General features: G+C 36.5%; 1 protein-coding gene across 2 annotated transcripts in view; it reads right to left on the reverse strand.

Annotated features, from left to right (window-relative positions):
• The window catches only part of tarbp1.L (TAR (HIV-1) RNA binding protein 1 L homeolog), a 100,504-nt gene that overhangs the window by 59,045 nt on the left and 25,292 nt on the right, over positions 1-16,167 (reverse strand). For both annotated transcript variants that reach the window (XM_041562802.1, XM_041562801.1), the window contains exons 5-10: positions 11,731-11,783; positions 8,604-8,701; positions 5,947-6,082; positions 4,333-4,429; positions 2,267-2,356; positions 686-827 (exon numbers count right to left, since the gene is read on the reverse strand). In XM_041562802.1, the coding sequence (XP_041418736.1) occupies positions 686-827; positions 2,267-2,356; positions 4,333-4,429; positions 5,947-6,082; positions 8,604-8,701; positions 11,731-11,783 (616 nt within the window). The remainder of the gene's footprint in view (positions 1-685; positions 828-2,266; positions 2,357-4,332; positions 4,430-5,946; positions 6,083-8,603; positions 8,702-11,730; positions 11,784-16,167) is intronic.

The raw sequence follows: 16,167 nt of genomic DNA on the forward strand, positions 1-16,167 counted from the left end.
TGCTAGACTCATTAATCATTCTCACTGCTCAACAGCAGTTGCTCCCATATCCATGTCCCTTCACTGGCTCCCAAACTCCTCTAATGAATCAAATTCAAATTACGAACACTCACATTCAAGGCCCTTAATAATGAAGCCCCTCCCTATATTTCATCTCTGATCTCCAAATACTCTCCTTCGAGCAACCTTCACTCTGCTTCTGATCTTCGCCTCGCTTCTCCTCTCATCACTACTGCGCATTCTTCTCTACATGACTTCTCTTGGGCTTCTGCTTTACTCTGGGACTCTCTGCCTCAGGCTGTCAGACTTTCTCCTTCTTGACAAACTTACAAGTGCTCCTTAAAGACCCACCTGTTTAAAGAAGCTTATTCAATGTACCTTAATCAATAATTGCTGTATCAAAAATCACAAAATTGTTTCTAAAATCCTAATGTCTCAATTGTACCCTAACCTTTAATTTGTAAACTCTAATTTGTAGGGCCTCCTAATCCTTTTGTACTCTGTAACCCCTTGTTTGTTATCCTGCATATATCCTGTTTGTTATAACTAAGGTAAAGCACTGTGTATCTTGTCGGTGCTATATATATATATATATATATATATATATATATATATATATATATATATATATATATATATATATATATTTAGACATTACCTACATTTTAATAGTATTTTACATTACCTTTTGAGCCAGGAACTGTTAGGTAATCTTCAACTAAACATTTTGTGTACATGCTTAAAGCGGATATTTGTAGGCATCCTGTAAATTCAAAGACTGAATCTTTTTTGAAGGCAGCAGCTTTCTCTTTAAACCAAATACACACCTAGGCAAAAAAATCATATGTTTATATATATATATATATATATATATATATATATATATATATATATATATATATATATATATATATATATATACACACACACAATATGTAAATCTACAAAGAAATGTATTTTTAATCCATTTATTTCATGAACATTTGAAGCTATAGTTTGAATTTTACAACAGAAAAAAAACGCAAACACTTTATAATTAGCAGAGCACTACCAGGCACTGCTTTAAGTAAGGCCCTAGACTGCTACAAAATCAACAGGAATTCCTAACAATTATACAGTCAAATGAAAAAGTTTGGGAACTCCTCTTAAGTTGTTGGAGTTTTGTTTATCATTGGCTGAGCTTTCAAAGTAGCAACTTCCTTTTAATATATATCATGCCTTATGGAAACAGTAGTATTTCAGCAGTGACATAGTTAATTGGATTAACAGAAAATATGCAATATGCAGCATAACAAAATTAGGCAGGTGCATAAATTTGAGACTAACAGAGATATTACTTTCAATATCAATACTTAGTTGAGCCTCCTTTTGCAAATGTAACAGCCTCTAGACGCCTCCTATAGCCTTTGATGAGTGCCTGGATTCTGGATGGCGGTATTTTTTACCATCTGTCCATACAAAATCTCTCCAGTTCAGTTAAACTTGATGGACAGCCTGCTTCAAATCATCCCATTGGTTTTTGATCATATTCAAGTTGGGGGACTGTGACGGCCATTCCAGAATATTGTACTTCTCCCTCTGCATTAAATGCCTTTGTAGATTTCGAAGTGTCTTTAGGGCCATTGTCTTTTTCGAATATCCAACCCTTGCGTAATTTTAACTTTGTGACTGATGCTTGAACATTATCCTGAAGAATTTGTTGATAATTTGGTTGTCTTCATCTGACCCTCGTCTTTAAAAAGGGGCCCAGTCCCTGAACTAGCCACACAGCCACACAGCATGATGGAACCTCGACCAAATTTTGACCGTTTTTCACATTTGATTTAATTTCATACAACTGAATACTGCTTCACTAAAGATTGTTCAGAAAACACCCCAGTACTCAGATGTTCCTGGAAAATGAAAGACATACCACTGTTGTCTTTTTTTGTTGAATGTAGAGTAAATTATTATGCAGGCTGAGAGTGGTTCCAAAACGTTTTCATATGACTGTATCCTCTTACCAATACACTGCATAATTTTTCAGCCCCTGCAGTTCTTGGGAATCCAATGACGTTTGTCCCATACAGGGCAAACCACGGGGACAAGTGATGGCATAAAGAACCCGGCTGGTTCTGCGGTTGATATGCTGTAGCAAAGAATGATACTGTACAAAGCAGCCACTCATTAGGTTACTTATGTGTTTGATGATAGTTTTAATGTGCAGATCAGTCAAACTGTATATATTATGTCAGATAACTACACAGATAATTTAAGAATGCCTTACCTCTTTCCAGAGCTTACTTCCCCTATCTAAGGATTCATCTGCTCGAAGAGAAATGAGAAAACTTGATATATCAGAAAGTGAAACTTTTTCCTAAAAAACAACAAATCAAAACAAAAATGTTGTTATATTATCAAAATTCTACAACATTTCATTAAAAAGTTTTTCTTCTTTTACTTTTACGGAAATGGCACATAGGACAAATCTGAGCTATTGCAGGTTACTGAATGTCCCTAGTTTCCTTCCCAAACATAAACATTGTGAAGTTGCCCAACTCTAGTACAGTAACTGCTGTGTATTTCTGGTAACACTTGGTAAGGAGAATGCAGGTATTTCAGAAAATATTGTTCTATACCTAGATGTATATTTGGACCCAGAACACTGCATTGCATTTTAAATAAACAGTGAATTCATGCTTGGATATGGATGATTTCGCAGATGGTTTGATGTAAATGTTCAATATGAAGAGATGCAGCATGTATCATAGGCAGACATTAACAATCTTAGCTTCCTTGAAGCACCTCCATTAAAGATGTTTACAAAAACCTGACCCATCTGAAACAAAATAAAATTAATTCCCAGTTTTTCTATCGGTAGCCAAAATGAGGGACGTAAAAAGTTCTAAACACAGGTGATACTATTTCTGGGCATTCAGACACAAAAGAAAGGGTTATTACTACTCTACAAAAATCATGTGAAACAACAGAGGAAAGTAATTTGACCAACCGATCAAGATTTTTTTAGACCCTGTGATGATGTCATCACCCATTCTAAAGGTAAGCCAGCAAGTAATACTCTAACACAGGGGTGTCCAAACTTTTTGCAACGAGGGCCAGATTTGGTGAGGTGAAAATGTGTGGAGGCCGACCATTCAGCCTGGCATCCATTCCGAGGTAGCTAGCTTGCAATCAGGATCATTCACTGCCGGAGATGGACGCGCACACTGCGTTTAGGAAGTGGAGAAGTGGAGTCTTTTTGGACTTATTCTGCTTAACTCGTTTAAACAAGGAATCGCGTAGCCGTAACAGTAATTATTGGGCACATTAGTCATTAGTGAAATGATCTGCCACTTGTTCTATGTAGTGATGCGCCGCTCTCGCATACTTCTTTAGTTTACAGTACATCTATTGCACCTTAAGCCCTAAAGAAGTATGTAGCGCGTCACTACATGCCAGTACATGTTTATCGCTAACACCTTCAGGCAGCAGCATAGACCAAGTGGCAGATCAATTCACTAATGTGCTCAAATATTACGGCTACGCGATTCCTGATTGCACTGTGCTGGCAGCCCACATTATTATTAGGTGTAAATTTGAAAATGGGCCACAATTGGCACGCGGGCCGAACTTTGGACATGCCTGCTCTAACAAAAGCTGAAAAGAATACACATCTAGTCAAGGAGACCTTAGACTAAGGAGTCAGTTTTTCCACTTATGAATGCCATTAAATTGTTGATAAAGACACGGATACGGCATGCTCTAGTGAACTATTTTAACTGTAATAAACTTACATGGGCATTTAAATGGATAACTGCCTCTTTACATCAGATGACTTATTTGGTGATTTCGCCCACAGACAAAGGTGGTGGCTAGTGTTGCTAAAATGTACATAGGATAATATAGATTCAAAGGGTGTCTTAAGTAAGGTTGATGGTCTTTTGAACAATGATCATAATTGTAAACTCAGTCATTGGTTGATTACTTAAAACAGGATCACCTCATGTCCAATTTGTTTTTCATTGCACATTGCAGTGTCCCATTAGCCTCAAGGTAATGAACTCCAATATTTGTGAAAGTTTCCCGCAACTGGTACGCAGACATAATTAGGTAGTGGTGGCGTGTTCCCTTGACACCTGACATGGTATCACAATAGTCATGCAATCAGGAACCGCCACACTGAAGTACATGAAAAAGGGCATACCCAAGTTTTATTTGGCCACAGAAAGTGCATCATTGGAGAAACGTTTTGGGCAGTAAAGCCTATGGGTGGCTTGACTAAACTAATGTGAAGCAGACAGGATACGGTAAGTAAAAGTTAAAAAAAAAGGATCAAAAACATCAAACACTTACTGTGTCAGTTAACTTTATTGCAGATTGAAGAAAAAAGCATTGTGCAGCTCCACGAAGCAGAACTTGATGAGTAGTCATAGTACACTGCAGCACCTCTCTGAAAAATATGTTCAAATATCATTAAAAGGGTTGATCACTTCCAAATATTTTTTTCAGTTCAGTTATCAGATTGTTCCCAGGGAATAACTACATCTTAAACTGCTTTCCATTTTGTTATTTTTGACAGTTTTTCCAAAATGGCCAATATCTCAGAAACCATGAAAAACAATGCAAAAGTGCTCAGATGACATACCAACTCTTTTTGTGTGTGTTAAGATCCCATTTTAAGGCTGTAAAAGGGGTTGTTCACCTTCCAAAAACTTTTTTTAGTTCAGTTGTTACGATCGTTCACCAGAAATAGAGACTTTTCGATTGCTTTCCATTTGTAATTTGTTGCCATTTCCCAAAGGAAACTTTTAAAATTCCTGTCTCTGGGGTTTCAGTCTGGCAACTCAGTAATCCAGGGGTAGATTCTGAACTGTTACAATTTGCTAAATTTGTTGATACATTTCTCGGAAGCATCTGTGGAATATTAGTAACTATTGTATCATCAATTGTTACAGCTACATTTAAAGGAGAAGTAAAGGCTAAAATTAAATAAGCTTTATCAGAAAGATCTATATAAATACACCAGTAAACCCTCAAAGTAATGCTGCTCTGAGTACTCTGTCAAAAGAAACACAGCTTTTTTTCCTTCTATTGTGTACACATGGGCTTCTGTCTCAGACTTCCCATTTACAGCCACCTCCAGGGCTAGGGCTTGAGCATGCTCAGTGTGCTCCTCTCTCCCACTCACTTTCCCCAATCCCTCTTCCCATCCCTGCTGTAATCTGAGCCCAGAGGTATGAGTGAGCAGGGAGAGACTCAGCCAGTGATGTCAGAACAAGCTAATATGGCAGCTGCTATCCTTAACAATGAGAAAATTCCACTTTATAATTCATTATTAGAAAACAGTCACAAATAGAAAATGGGATGGAAAAAGTCTTTATTTTTGGTGAACTATTTGAAAACAACCAAGCTGTAAAAGCATTGGAAGTTAAACAACCCATTTAAATAAAGTCTGATACTGTAGCTCAAACACAATAATACACAGGCATAGGATCTATTATCCTGGATTTTCTGAATAAGGAGTCCTTCTGTAGTTTGGATCAACATACCTTAAATCTACAAAAATGTATAAAAAATGTTAAAAAAATAGTTTTTCCATCAATATGGACTTAAGTAGTGTAGTTACCAAGTACAAGGCATTATATTATTATTATTAGTGGCTCATAATGGACTCAAAGCTGGTATTTTAGTAATAACGTTTTCTGGAAAAACTAATATCCTGATAATGGGTCCCATAGCTGTACTTGGCATGAACAAAAATATCTAGTAATGAATCAGTTTCACAAATTGTCAGTATATATTTAACCATTAGTTTCATCTCAATTTGAGAGAAACATAGTATTGTGTAAAAAATACATACACACAGACACACACAGTGTGATGTGCCACACACACACACACACACCCCCCCCCCCCATAGCATCTTAAGTTCCATCCAAAAGTGAAAGGTAATCAGTTTATTTTTACCTTAGTAACAGGAGCCCATCTGCACCCCATATTTTTTTTGCTGGAATATCAGCTAGTGCCTTAGCCATGAACAGTATGGGAACAGCACTCCAGTGCCGACTAGTCATCTTCTTGATAAATTTCAGCAGGATCAGTCCTGTACAGGAAATTAAAATGATATATATAATTTGTATTTATGCACAGGCAAAATAATTGTTTAATGCAACAAAACTGAAGGTTTGTCTCTGCTCAGCAAACAAAACATTTATATTTTAACAATGCCAGTAAATGTAGACATAATTTAATATTCCTCCACCCTGTGTGTATCAGAAAAAATAAAAACGTTGTCTAACATGTATTCCGCTGGAACAGCTGAAAAAAATCATACCATTCTATTCTACCATTTCCATTCTACTGGAACATCTGGGAAAAAAATTCACCACGGTTATAAATGGGAAGACAGGATCTCAATGGTATATAGATCCTGACTTGGCCATTCCAATACTCTCCATTTTTACAGCCATTCAGGGTCTGCTACAAAAATTTGGAATGATTGATGTCTGATTGTTTGACAATTTTTTTTTAACTACCTTCCCAGACTCATATCACATCTATCAGCTTCTTGCTAAAGGCTTCAGAGATCTTTCCATCTAGGCATGGTGATACCACAGACTTCAATAATAAAACAAACTAAATGTCTGAGGTTTAAATAGTCCAGGTTCCTCCAAGATCCTCCTTCACAATGTTGTAATATTTGCACTTTGCTCATTATTTATATATGAACTAATGGTAAATATTTTTAATTTGATCGAAAACTGCTAAATTTAATTTAAAAAAAACTGACTATCGATTTTTTTCAATTCGATGGTCGAATTTCAAAGTTTTAGCACTTCGAAATTCAACCCTTAGTAAATGTGCCCCTTACTGCAAACTTAAACAGATACTGATAGCAGAAATTGAACCTTTTTTTTACATCTACCATAAAATTGACTTGAATTGACTTGCTTCTTATAATTTTACCATAAAGTATTTGCCCAATGCTTTTACATTACCTATCTGACTCCCTGTGAGGGGGCTGCCATATTTGTGCAGCAGGAGTCCGTTAGCATTACAAACTTTAACTAACAGGCTGAGATGGGACAGTCAGGTTGGCAAAACAGTCAGGTTTAGGACAATCAGCATGACCTATAGGTAACATTTAATGAACATTCATATTTTAAAAAGTAGTTTTTTAGTGTCAATATCACCCAATTACCCAATGGACCTTAGACTTTAAATGTGCATGATCATGATATTTGCTCTAGCAGATTTATTGATCATTATTGTTGAACTGAAGATCAGATATCTGTATGTTGGAAAATTGCCATGGTGTCTACAAATATTGTATAGCTGTACATCTGGATTGTGCTAGATACAGGATCAGATGCAAGAAAACTAAAAATACATTACATAAGAGGCATCACTTTGAACCATTTAAAGGAAAACTCACCTCAGGTAACCTATTGCTACCTTTGATACCATTAAGAGCTGAATTTAAAAGCTTTTTGTTAGATTTAATGTGCTATTGTGCTCTATGTATCATGTTTTCATGTTTTTAATAATTTATGTTTCCATATTATGCAAGCAGATAAACACGAATAGCAAATATATTTGTCAGGCTGTTAAAGACAACACACCAAAATATGAATGACGTGTCCTCTAATTTAATCAATAAACATTGAGAAAATGTAACAAAATTCACGAAGAGAACAAATTTGCTCACAAATAAGAATAAAAATGTGCATGTTGCAATGTAATATACTTCGTTAGGCTTGTATTGCATTGCATATCTTAATTGCACATTGCAAACTTTTAAGACCTGCAAAATTGTTCACATTGCAAACATTTATTCACACTGCGAACAATTTATCCATTAGCGCCCAATATAACATTCGCCCAAATATGCCTATAATAACAAGCATGTATAAAAATAAGTTTTTGCGGTCTGGGGTTAAAAGTGTTTAAATGCATTTCCGTATGTAGTACATAGTAGGCAGTGTAGGTTAAATGAGAGGCCTTGATTTGACATGTGAGCTACATATTTAGGCCAAAATGTGGTATTAACACCTTAATTATTTTGTACAATTATAAATTAAAGGTATTCACATGGGCTGAGTTTGAGTACTGGCAATTGTTGTCTCTTTTGTCTGTACAAATAATGGCTGTATATCATTTGTAGCAGTTGATCAACTCCAGAGTGTAGGTAAGCTCAAGCACTAAAGAAATAGCAGCTGGCCAACGGGACAAGAGTACTCAAGATTTTTCTTTGTTTCATGAAGAGAAATGAGTGTCAATGTTGTTATAGCAGCAGTATACACCTTTGATAAAGATGAGCACAATTAATGGGATTTCTGTAGAAAATATGTTCTGCCTATATTTTTAATTTAAAAAGATTTATATTTTCCTATTTATTTGCCATAAAAACAAAAATTGGTTTGTTTTTTTACTGAACTCACTTCCAATGTGTCATGGAATAAATGGAACTGTAAATTCAATGACTAAGTTCAAAACCTACAGACCTGCCTTATTACTGAGGCTATATCCCACGAATGTCTTATATTGTAGCTTTTCTTACATTATGATCATGTGGAAATCACACTTATTATTGTAACCATAAATTGTATTTGTCAACACAATACCTCTGTTTTCTTGAGGAAGGGAGGACACAAATTTAGTCAAAAACTTTTGAAACTTTGTTGCCAGGATAGGGCATTCACCAATTAACTGGTCTGAAGACCTATTTAAACACAAACACATATCAAGAAAATGTTCGCATAACATATATTTCACAGTGCAACAGAATTTCTGCCATGATTTTTCCTTTGTTGATCAGTTAATTTTGTCTTTTTTCCCCCCATAATGAAAGAAAATTGGTCAAGGTTAGCCAGTTGGAGTTCCCTATAATGGGCAGATAAGCTGCTGACTCCGACTGAAGGAGCTGAATCTCCAGCTAAAAACTGCTTGTGTATGGCCACCCTAAGTGTACCCAATTGGCCATGACTGTGCTTTAATTTGCCACAGATAGAAATTATACATTTGCAGGAGTAGTTAACATTAAAATGAACTTAATATCATCGAAAGAGGAAGAAAAAGTATGACCCATATGATTGCACCTTCCCACATCCATTAACTGAGTCCCAAAATGAAAAAAATGAAAAAAATAAAGCGTAACTTTTATTAATCACATTCTAAAATTAATATGGAGAAAAATAAACTAAGTGTGTATTAAAAACAAGGTTAGGTGAGGAAGCCAAACAAGACTCATGGTCAGTAGCTTATAAACGGTGTTTGAAAGTGGGAATAGTGTGGGTTTTTAGACACCAATGATGGCAATTTGTCCACACCTATCACCACAGTAATGGAATGCTGGCGGACCACTGAGTATATATGGAGCGGGTGTAACGCAGGGTAAGGTTGGTATTGGAAATCTGGGCCACGTCTGATTAGGGCAGTCTGTAGTCACTTGAGCGCTATGTTAAACCGTCAGAATTAGCTGCATATGGAACTTGGCGTGCGTGTTTGGGCAGTCGCCTACTATCCCCGTTTGATACGCCTGTCAGCGTCGGGGAGGAAAGAGCAGGTCTCTATTTTGAGCTTAACTGCCGACTTAACCCCGCACCGCCTTTCCTTAGTGAAACAATAAGACTGCTAGGCAGAAAGTGTCCAACACACGGAGCGCTATGCGCTGTGTTGGCGTACCGATACAGCCCAAACCAACCTTCCACCCTTCCGTTTTAGCCACCAGTTTTTCCCTTGCACCGTCCCTGCCTAACAATTAAAAAGAGAAATTCTAAGAGCGCCTTATCCTTTTTTTTTTTTCTTTCAATACATTTTATTAATTTTCAAGCTTCTTTTGTTTTGTTTTTTAAATGCACTTAGTCATGCTAGATATTAATATGAAAGGATATATTGTTTTGGTAGGTAGCACCATCCATTGGTAGAGATTTGAAACGAAAAAGGTGGTGTGCAAGGTCAATGAGAGTAATTGATATCATCGAAAGAGGAAGAAAAAGTATGACCCATATGATTGCACCTTCCCACATCCATTAACTGAGTCCCAAAATGAAAAAAATGAAAAAAATAAAGCGTAACTTTTATTAATCACATTCTGTGGTGATAGGTGTGGAATGTATCGGTACGCCAACACAGCGCATAGCGCTCCGTGTGTTGGACACTTTCTGCCTAGCAGTCTTATTGTTTCACTAAGGAAGGGCGGTGCGGGGTTAAGTCGGCAGTTAAGCTCAAAATAGAGACCTGCTCTTTCCTCCCCGACGCTGACAGGCGTATCAAACGGGGATAGTAGGCGACTGCCCAAACACGCACGCCAAGTTCCATATGCAGCTAATTCTGACGGTTTAACATAGCGCTCAAGTGACTACAGACTGCCCTAATCAGACGTGGCCCAGATTTCCAATACCAACCTTACCCTGCGTTACACCCGCTCCATATATACTCAGTGGTCCGCCAGCATTCCATTACTGTGGTGATAGGTGTGGACAAATTGCCATCATTGGTGTCTAAAAACCCACACTATTCCCACTTTCAAACACCGTTTATAAGCTACTGACCATGAGTCTTGTTTGGCTTCCTCACCTAACCTTGTTTTTAATACACACTTAGTTTATTTTTCTCCATATTAATTTTAGAATGTGATTAATAAAAGTTACGCTTTATTTTTTTCATTTTTTTCATTTTGGGACTCAGTTAATGGATGTGGGAAGGTGCAATCATATGGGTCATACTTTTTCTTCCTCTTTCGATGATATCAATTACTCTCATTGACCTTGCACACCACCTTTTTCGTTTCAAATCTCTACCAATGGATGGTGCTACCTACCAAAACAATATATCTTAAAATGAACTTAGTAACGGTGATACTCTAAGAACTGTGTCTCTTACCAAATAGCACTTAAAATATCAATATCCTTATATAAGCTGTGTATTGTGCATATTTATTGTATCCATTATGTGATTTGTCCTCCCTGTGTGTACTTTATATATTGTACTATTATATATTGCATTTAATACATTGTACGGCGCTGTGGCTCCCTAACAGCACTTTACAAATAACGTTGTACATACATACATAATGCAATTGGTCTTTTTTATTGTTTATTTAATTTTTGTTCAGTTTAGAAATTTGGTAGCTATCTGGTTACCACGGTTGAACTCACACAAGCAAAAGTAGTTTGAATGAGAGAATGGAATACACATAGTAGAGGGCTTAAGTAGACACATGAGTAGTAAAAACAATACCAATACTGCAGCCTCACAAAGCAGTTATTATATATTATATATTTATTATTATTTTGGCTGCCAGGGTCAGTGACCATTTTTAAAAGCTGAAAATGGCAGTGCACAATAATTGTAAAATGTAAAAAAAATTAAAGACCAATTAAAAAGCTGGCCTGTTTCTTGGTTCTGTAAAGAATTATTTATAAATAAAAAAAAATTTGATTCCATATTTATATAAAGCTTTAAAAAGCTTAACCAAACTTAAAGCAAACTTAAAGCAAAAAGTTTTGTTTCATTTAAATAGCTTCTAAAATAAATTTTCATAAGTTGCAAAAATTAACAGTCTATTATTAGCCAAGTGGTACAACAACACAAATTATTATGTATCTATGGCTAGTTTGACCATACACATGAAGGAGTAAAGTATTCTAGGGTTTATCAGGATGATGTATGACTGCAAAGAAAAGCAAATTAAATCAAGTAAATTCATTTTAAATTGATTTCCAGCAGGTCTTTTGTGACCATACATACCTGCTGTACATAGAGCTTTCTGACATAGCATCCATGAGGGGTCCAATTATAAACTAGTAATACAAGAAAATATTATCAAGTACAGTTTTAGCAATTTCAGTGCCAATAATTATGACAGCAACAATTATGCATGCACATCTGCATTTTTGCGGAGTTTTTTTGTAGCATGGTAAAAACTATTTTGCTATGGATAAATATATTGTGGTAACTGAATGATAAAAATTACCAATGAAGTACAAAACAGCTGTCAAAACTCTGTTAAAAAATTATTCAACTAGCAGAGAAGGACAATATTTGAGGATCGTTCAGGCAATAGTAGCTACATTCTTAGCAATTCATTTGCCTATTTCAACAAAATCCAAAAACACAAAAATATTTATTAAAAAAAAAATGAACAATAAAACTACCTTGGCATCATTACTAAAAACCGAACTTGTTTTTATACAGTGAAACAAAACGTTTGTTGTGGGGTATCCTCTGGTAAAGGGAATATTCCTCTAGTCTGAGCTCAGTAGTGTATACAGGTAAATACAAAGGGGGGGAATGTAATAAAAGTAGGTAACAGAAAAAATATTCGCAATGCAAAAAGTTATGCCTCTGTGCGGACAAATTTGCCTTTGTGAGATTTTAATATAGCTGTTGCAAGCCCGGAAACAGTTCAGCGACCACTTCCGACAGGGGAAGAAGGTTTGTGAATTTTATAGTTAGCGCCATTGCGCAGTGAATGTAATAAAACTTCTTACTGAAAAAGTTGTTATGTTTGCTCCAAAAGACCTTCAAGTTCTTCTTAAAAATGGGCAATGCGCAATTAAAGTTCGTAATGTGCAATTAAAATTCACAATGTAATAACAGTTTAAGGAAGAGTATTACATTGCGAAATGGGAGTTTTTATTCTTATTTGTGCAAATTGTTTTGCTCTTTGCAACTTTTATTACATTCCCCCATATATCAAGTAATGTAGAGATTCCTTTGTTAAATAAAGTCACCTAAGGGTCCTTTCTGAGGTATCTCCGGGAAATGGATTCAATAGAATCTAATAACTTAGACTACTTTAACCCATTTCACTGCCAGCCGATTTGGTACTTTTATTACCAGACCGTTTTTTTTTTTTAACATTTGTGCTCTTTCATTTTAGGAACCTTTCCTAGGGTGGAGGGGGGGGTGTGTGTAGTGTCTTTTAGTTTTACACAGGAAAACAATATATAATTTTTTTTCAAAATATGATAGAATTTTGATTTTCCACTGCTATAAAAAAGATATAGGCTTCAAAGGGGCAGATTTAGCAAGGGTCGAATTGAAAATTAGAATTCTTTTATAGTCAAAACTGTCAAATTTGACTAGGGAGTAATTCTAATTCGATTTTCGGGATTTATCATACTCTGTCCCTCCCTTTAAGAACTTTAATTCGACTATTCGCCATCTAAAACTTGCCAAATTGCTGTTTAAATCAACAGGAGAGGTACAGGGATCAATTTTGAGTTGTTTGCAGCCTTCCCGACATTCGAGTTGTTTTCAGAGAAAAAACTCGAATCGAGTTTTTAAAATTTGAATCAAATTCAATTCAAATTCGAGTCGAGTTTTCAGGCCGATTCCATTCATAAGAGTTTAAAAAAATTAGATATTTGTTCATAAGTTTTGAATTTATGGGAATTTAGGGAGTTTTTAAAAACGCACATGAATTAGAAATTCGACCTTTCATAAAGCTGCCCCTAAGTGTCTTAAAAATTAAAAATCACATTTCCATAATTCAAACACATATCAGAACACAGCAAATTTAGAAAGTTCCGTGTCTCCTGAATGCGACTATATATACACACACACGAGATCGAGAGATCGAGAGAGAGATCGAGAGAGAGATCGAGAGAGAGAGATCGAGAGAGAGAGATCGAGAGAGAGAGATCGAGAGATCGAGAGAGAGAGATCGAGAGAGAGATCGAGAGATCGAGATCGAGAGATCGAGAGATCGAGAGAGAGAGATCGAGAGATCGAGAGATCGAGAGAGAGAGATCGAGAGATCGAGAGAGAGAGATCGAGAGAGAGAGATCGAGAGAGAGATCGAGAGAGAGATCGAGAGAGAGATCGAGAGAGAGAGATCGAGAGAGAGAGATCGAGAGAGAGAGATCGAGAGAGAGAGATCGAGAGAGAGAGATCGAGAGAGAGATCGAGAGAGATCGAGAGAGATCGAGAGAGATCGAGAGAGATCGAGAGAGATCGAGAGAGATCGAGAGAGAGAGAGAGAGAGAGAGATCGAGAGATCGAGAGAGAGAGAGAGATCGAGAGAGAGATCGAGAGAGAGATCGAGAGAGAGATCGAGAGAGAGATCGAGAGAGAGATCGAGAGAGAGATCGAGAGAGAGATCGAGAGAGAGATCGAGAGAGAGATCGAGAGAGAGATCGAGAGAGAGATCGAGAGAGAGATCGAGAGAGAGATCGAGAGAGAGATCGAGAGAGAGATCGAGAGACGAGAGATCGAGAGAGAGATCGAGAGAGAGAGAGAGAGAGAGAGAGAGATCGAGAGAGATCGAGAGAGAGAGAATCGAGAGAGAGAGAGAGAGATCGAGAGATCGAGAGATCGAGAGATCGAGAGATCGAGAGAGAGAGAGAGAGAGAGATCGAGAGAGAGAGAGAGAGAGAGAGAGAGAGAGAGAGAGAGAGAGAGAGAGAGAGAGAGAGAGAGAGAGAGAGAGAGAGAGAGAGAGAGATAGATAGATATAGATAGAGATAGATAGATATAGATAGATATAGATAGATATAGATAGATATAGATAGATATAGATAGAGATATAGAGATAGATATATATATATAGTGAAAAAGGATTGCGGCACTCACAGGGTTTTAGTGAAAAAACAAAAAATGTTTTATTATTAAGCCTCAACGTTTCAATCCCCACAGGGATCTTCGTCAGGAGTAAAAACACTCCTGACGAAGATCCCTGTGGGAGATCGAAACGTTGAGGCTTAATAATAAAACATTTTTTGTTTTTCCACTAAAACCCTGTGAGTGCCGTAATCCTTTTTCACTGCTTATTTCCCATGCTGGCACACAGGTATTAATTTTGTCTACGGAGTGCACCATTCCTTTGGATATATAGATATATAGATATATAGATATATAGATATATAGATATATAGATATATAGAGAGAGAGAGAGAGAGAGAGAGAGAGAGAGAGAGAGAGAGAGAGAGAGAGAGAGAGAGAGAGATATATTTATATTGTATTATACATTATATATTTTATTTATATACAAGTAACCAGATAAAATATCCTAAATATGAAGGTCTGGGGATAACGGAGTAGTTTGATGCCTGATATCAATACATTTACGTGGCTGCATTTTTTGATGGGCAAAGGTACAAAAACAACACGCACACCCCAGATAACCATATATTTTTGGAAAGTACGCATTCCCCTGAATCCAAAATGGGTACTCATGCCTGTTTACTCCAAAGTACCAAGCTGCAAAGCTTTCCTAAATTTGGAAGCTTTTCCGAAATTACCTCAAAGCTTCCAATATGCAGCATCTTATTTCCCTTGTTTCATTAGGTAGCAAGATAAAACACCCTACATATAAATGCCATGGGTTCAATGAAAAGCTTGATTCCTAATGTGTTTTGGATTACCTAAATATGTGGCATGTGGGGGCCCCAAGACAAAGACACCCCCATATGATCTGTCATTTCAGTTACTGCAAAATCAACACGTTACAGCATTTTATGAGGGTTAAAACTATAAAAAAAAAATATACTCAACCATAGAAATCCCTGTATTTTTGAAAAGTACACATTCCCCTTTATCCAAAATAGGTACATGTCAGTTTACTCCAAAGTACCAAGCCGCAAAACTTTCCTAAATTTTGTGATTCTGGTGACATTTCCGAAAATCCCCTCAAAGCTTCCACTTAGCAGCATCTTATCTCCGACACATCATTAGGTACCAAGATAAAACACCCCCAAATATGAATGCCACAGGTCCGCTGAACAATTTGATAACCAATGTACATAGGTTTATCAAAGTAAATGGCATGTAAAGACCCCAAAATCTATGTTGTGGATGCTTACATTTACCCTGATTTATAAACACACTGACACTTTTAGGTGTGGTAAAAGCTACAAAAAGTAATGTGACCCCTGAAAATGGTTTTTTTGAAAAGTACACATTCTGACCAATCCAAAATGTATAATTATGTCTTTCTACTCCAAACTACCATCCTGCAGTATGGTGACATTTCTGAAAATCGTCTAAAAATATTGCAATTTGCCACATTTATTTTGCACAATTTCTTACATATAGTGGGAAACCACCCTAAATATGAACACCAAGGGTCTACAAAACATAAATTTTTGTAAAAGTACACATTCTGATGAAACCAAAACAGGTAGTTACAGATGGAGCCAGAATGGATTGTACATCTGGTGCGCTATAAATGTAGAAAAGCAG

Source organism: Xenopus laevis, chromosome 5L (genome assembly GCF_017654675.1).
Source record: "Xenopus laevis strain J_2021 chromosome 5L, Xenopus_laevis_v10.1, whole genome shotgun sequence".
NCBI lineage: Eukaryota > Metazoa > Chordata > Amphibia > Anura > Pipidae > Xenopus > Xenopus laevis.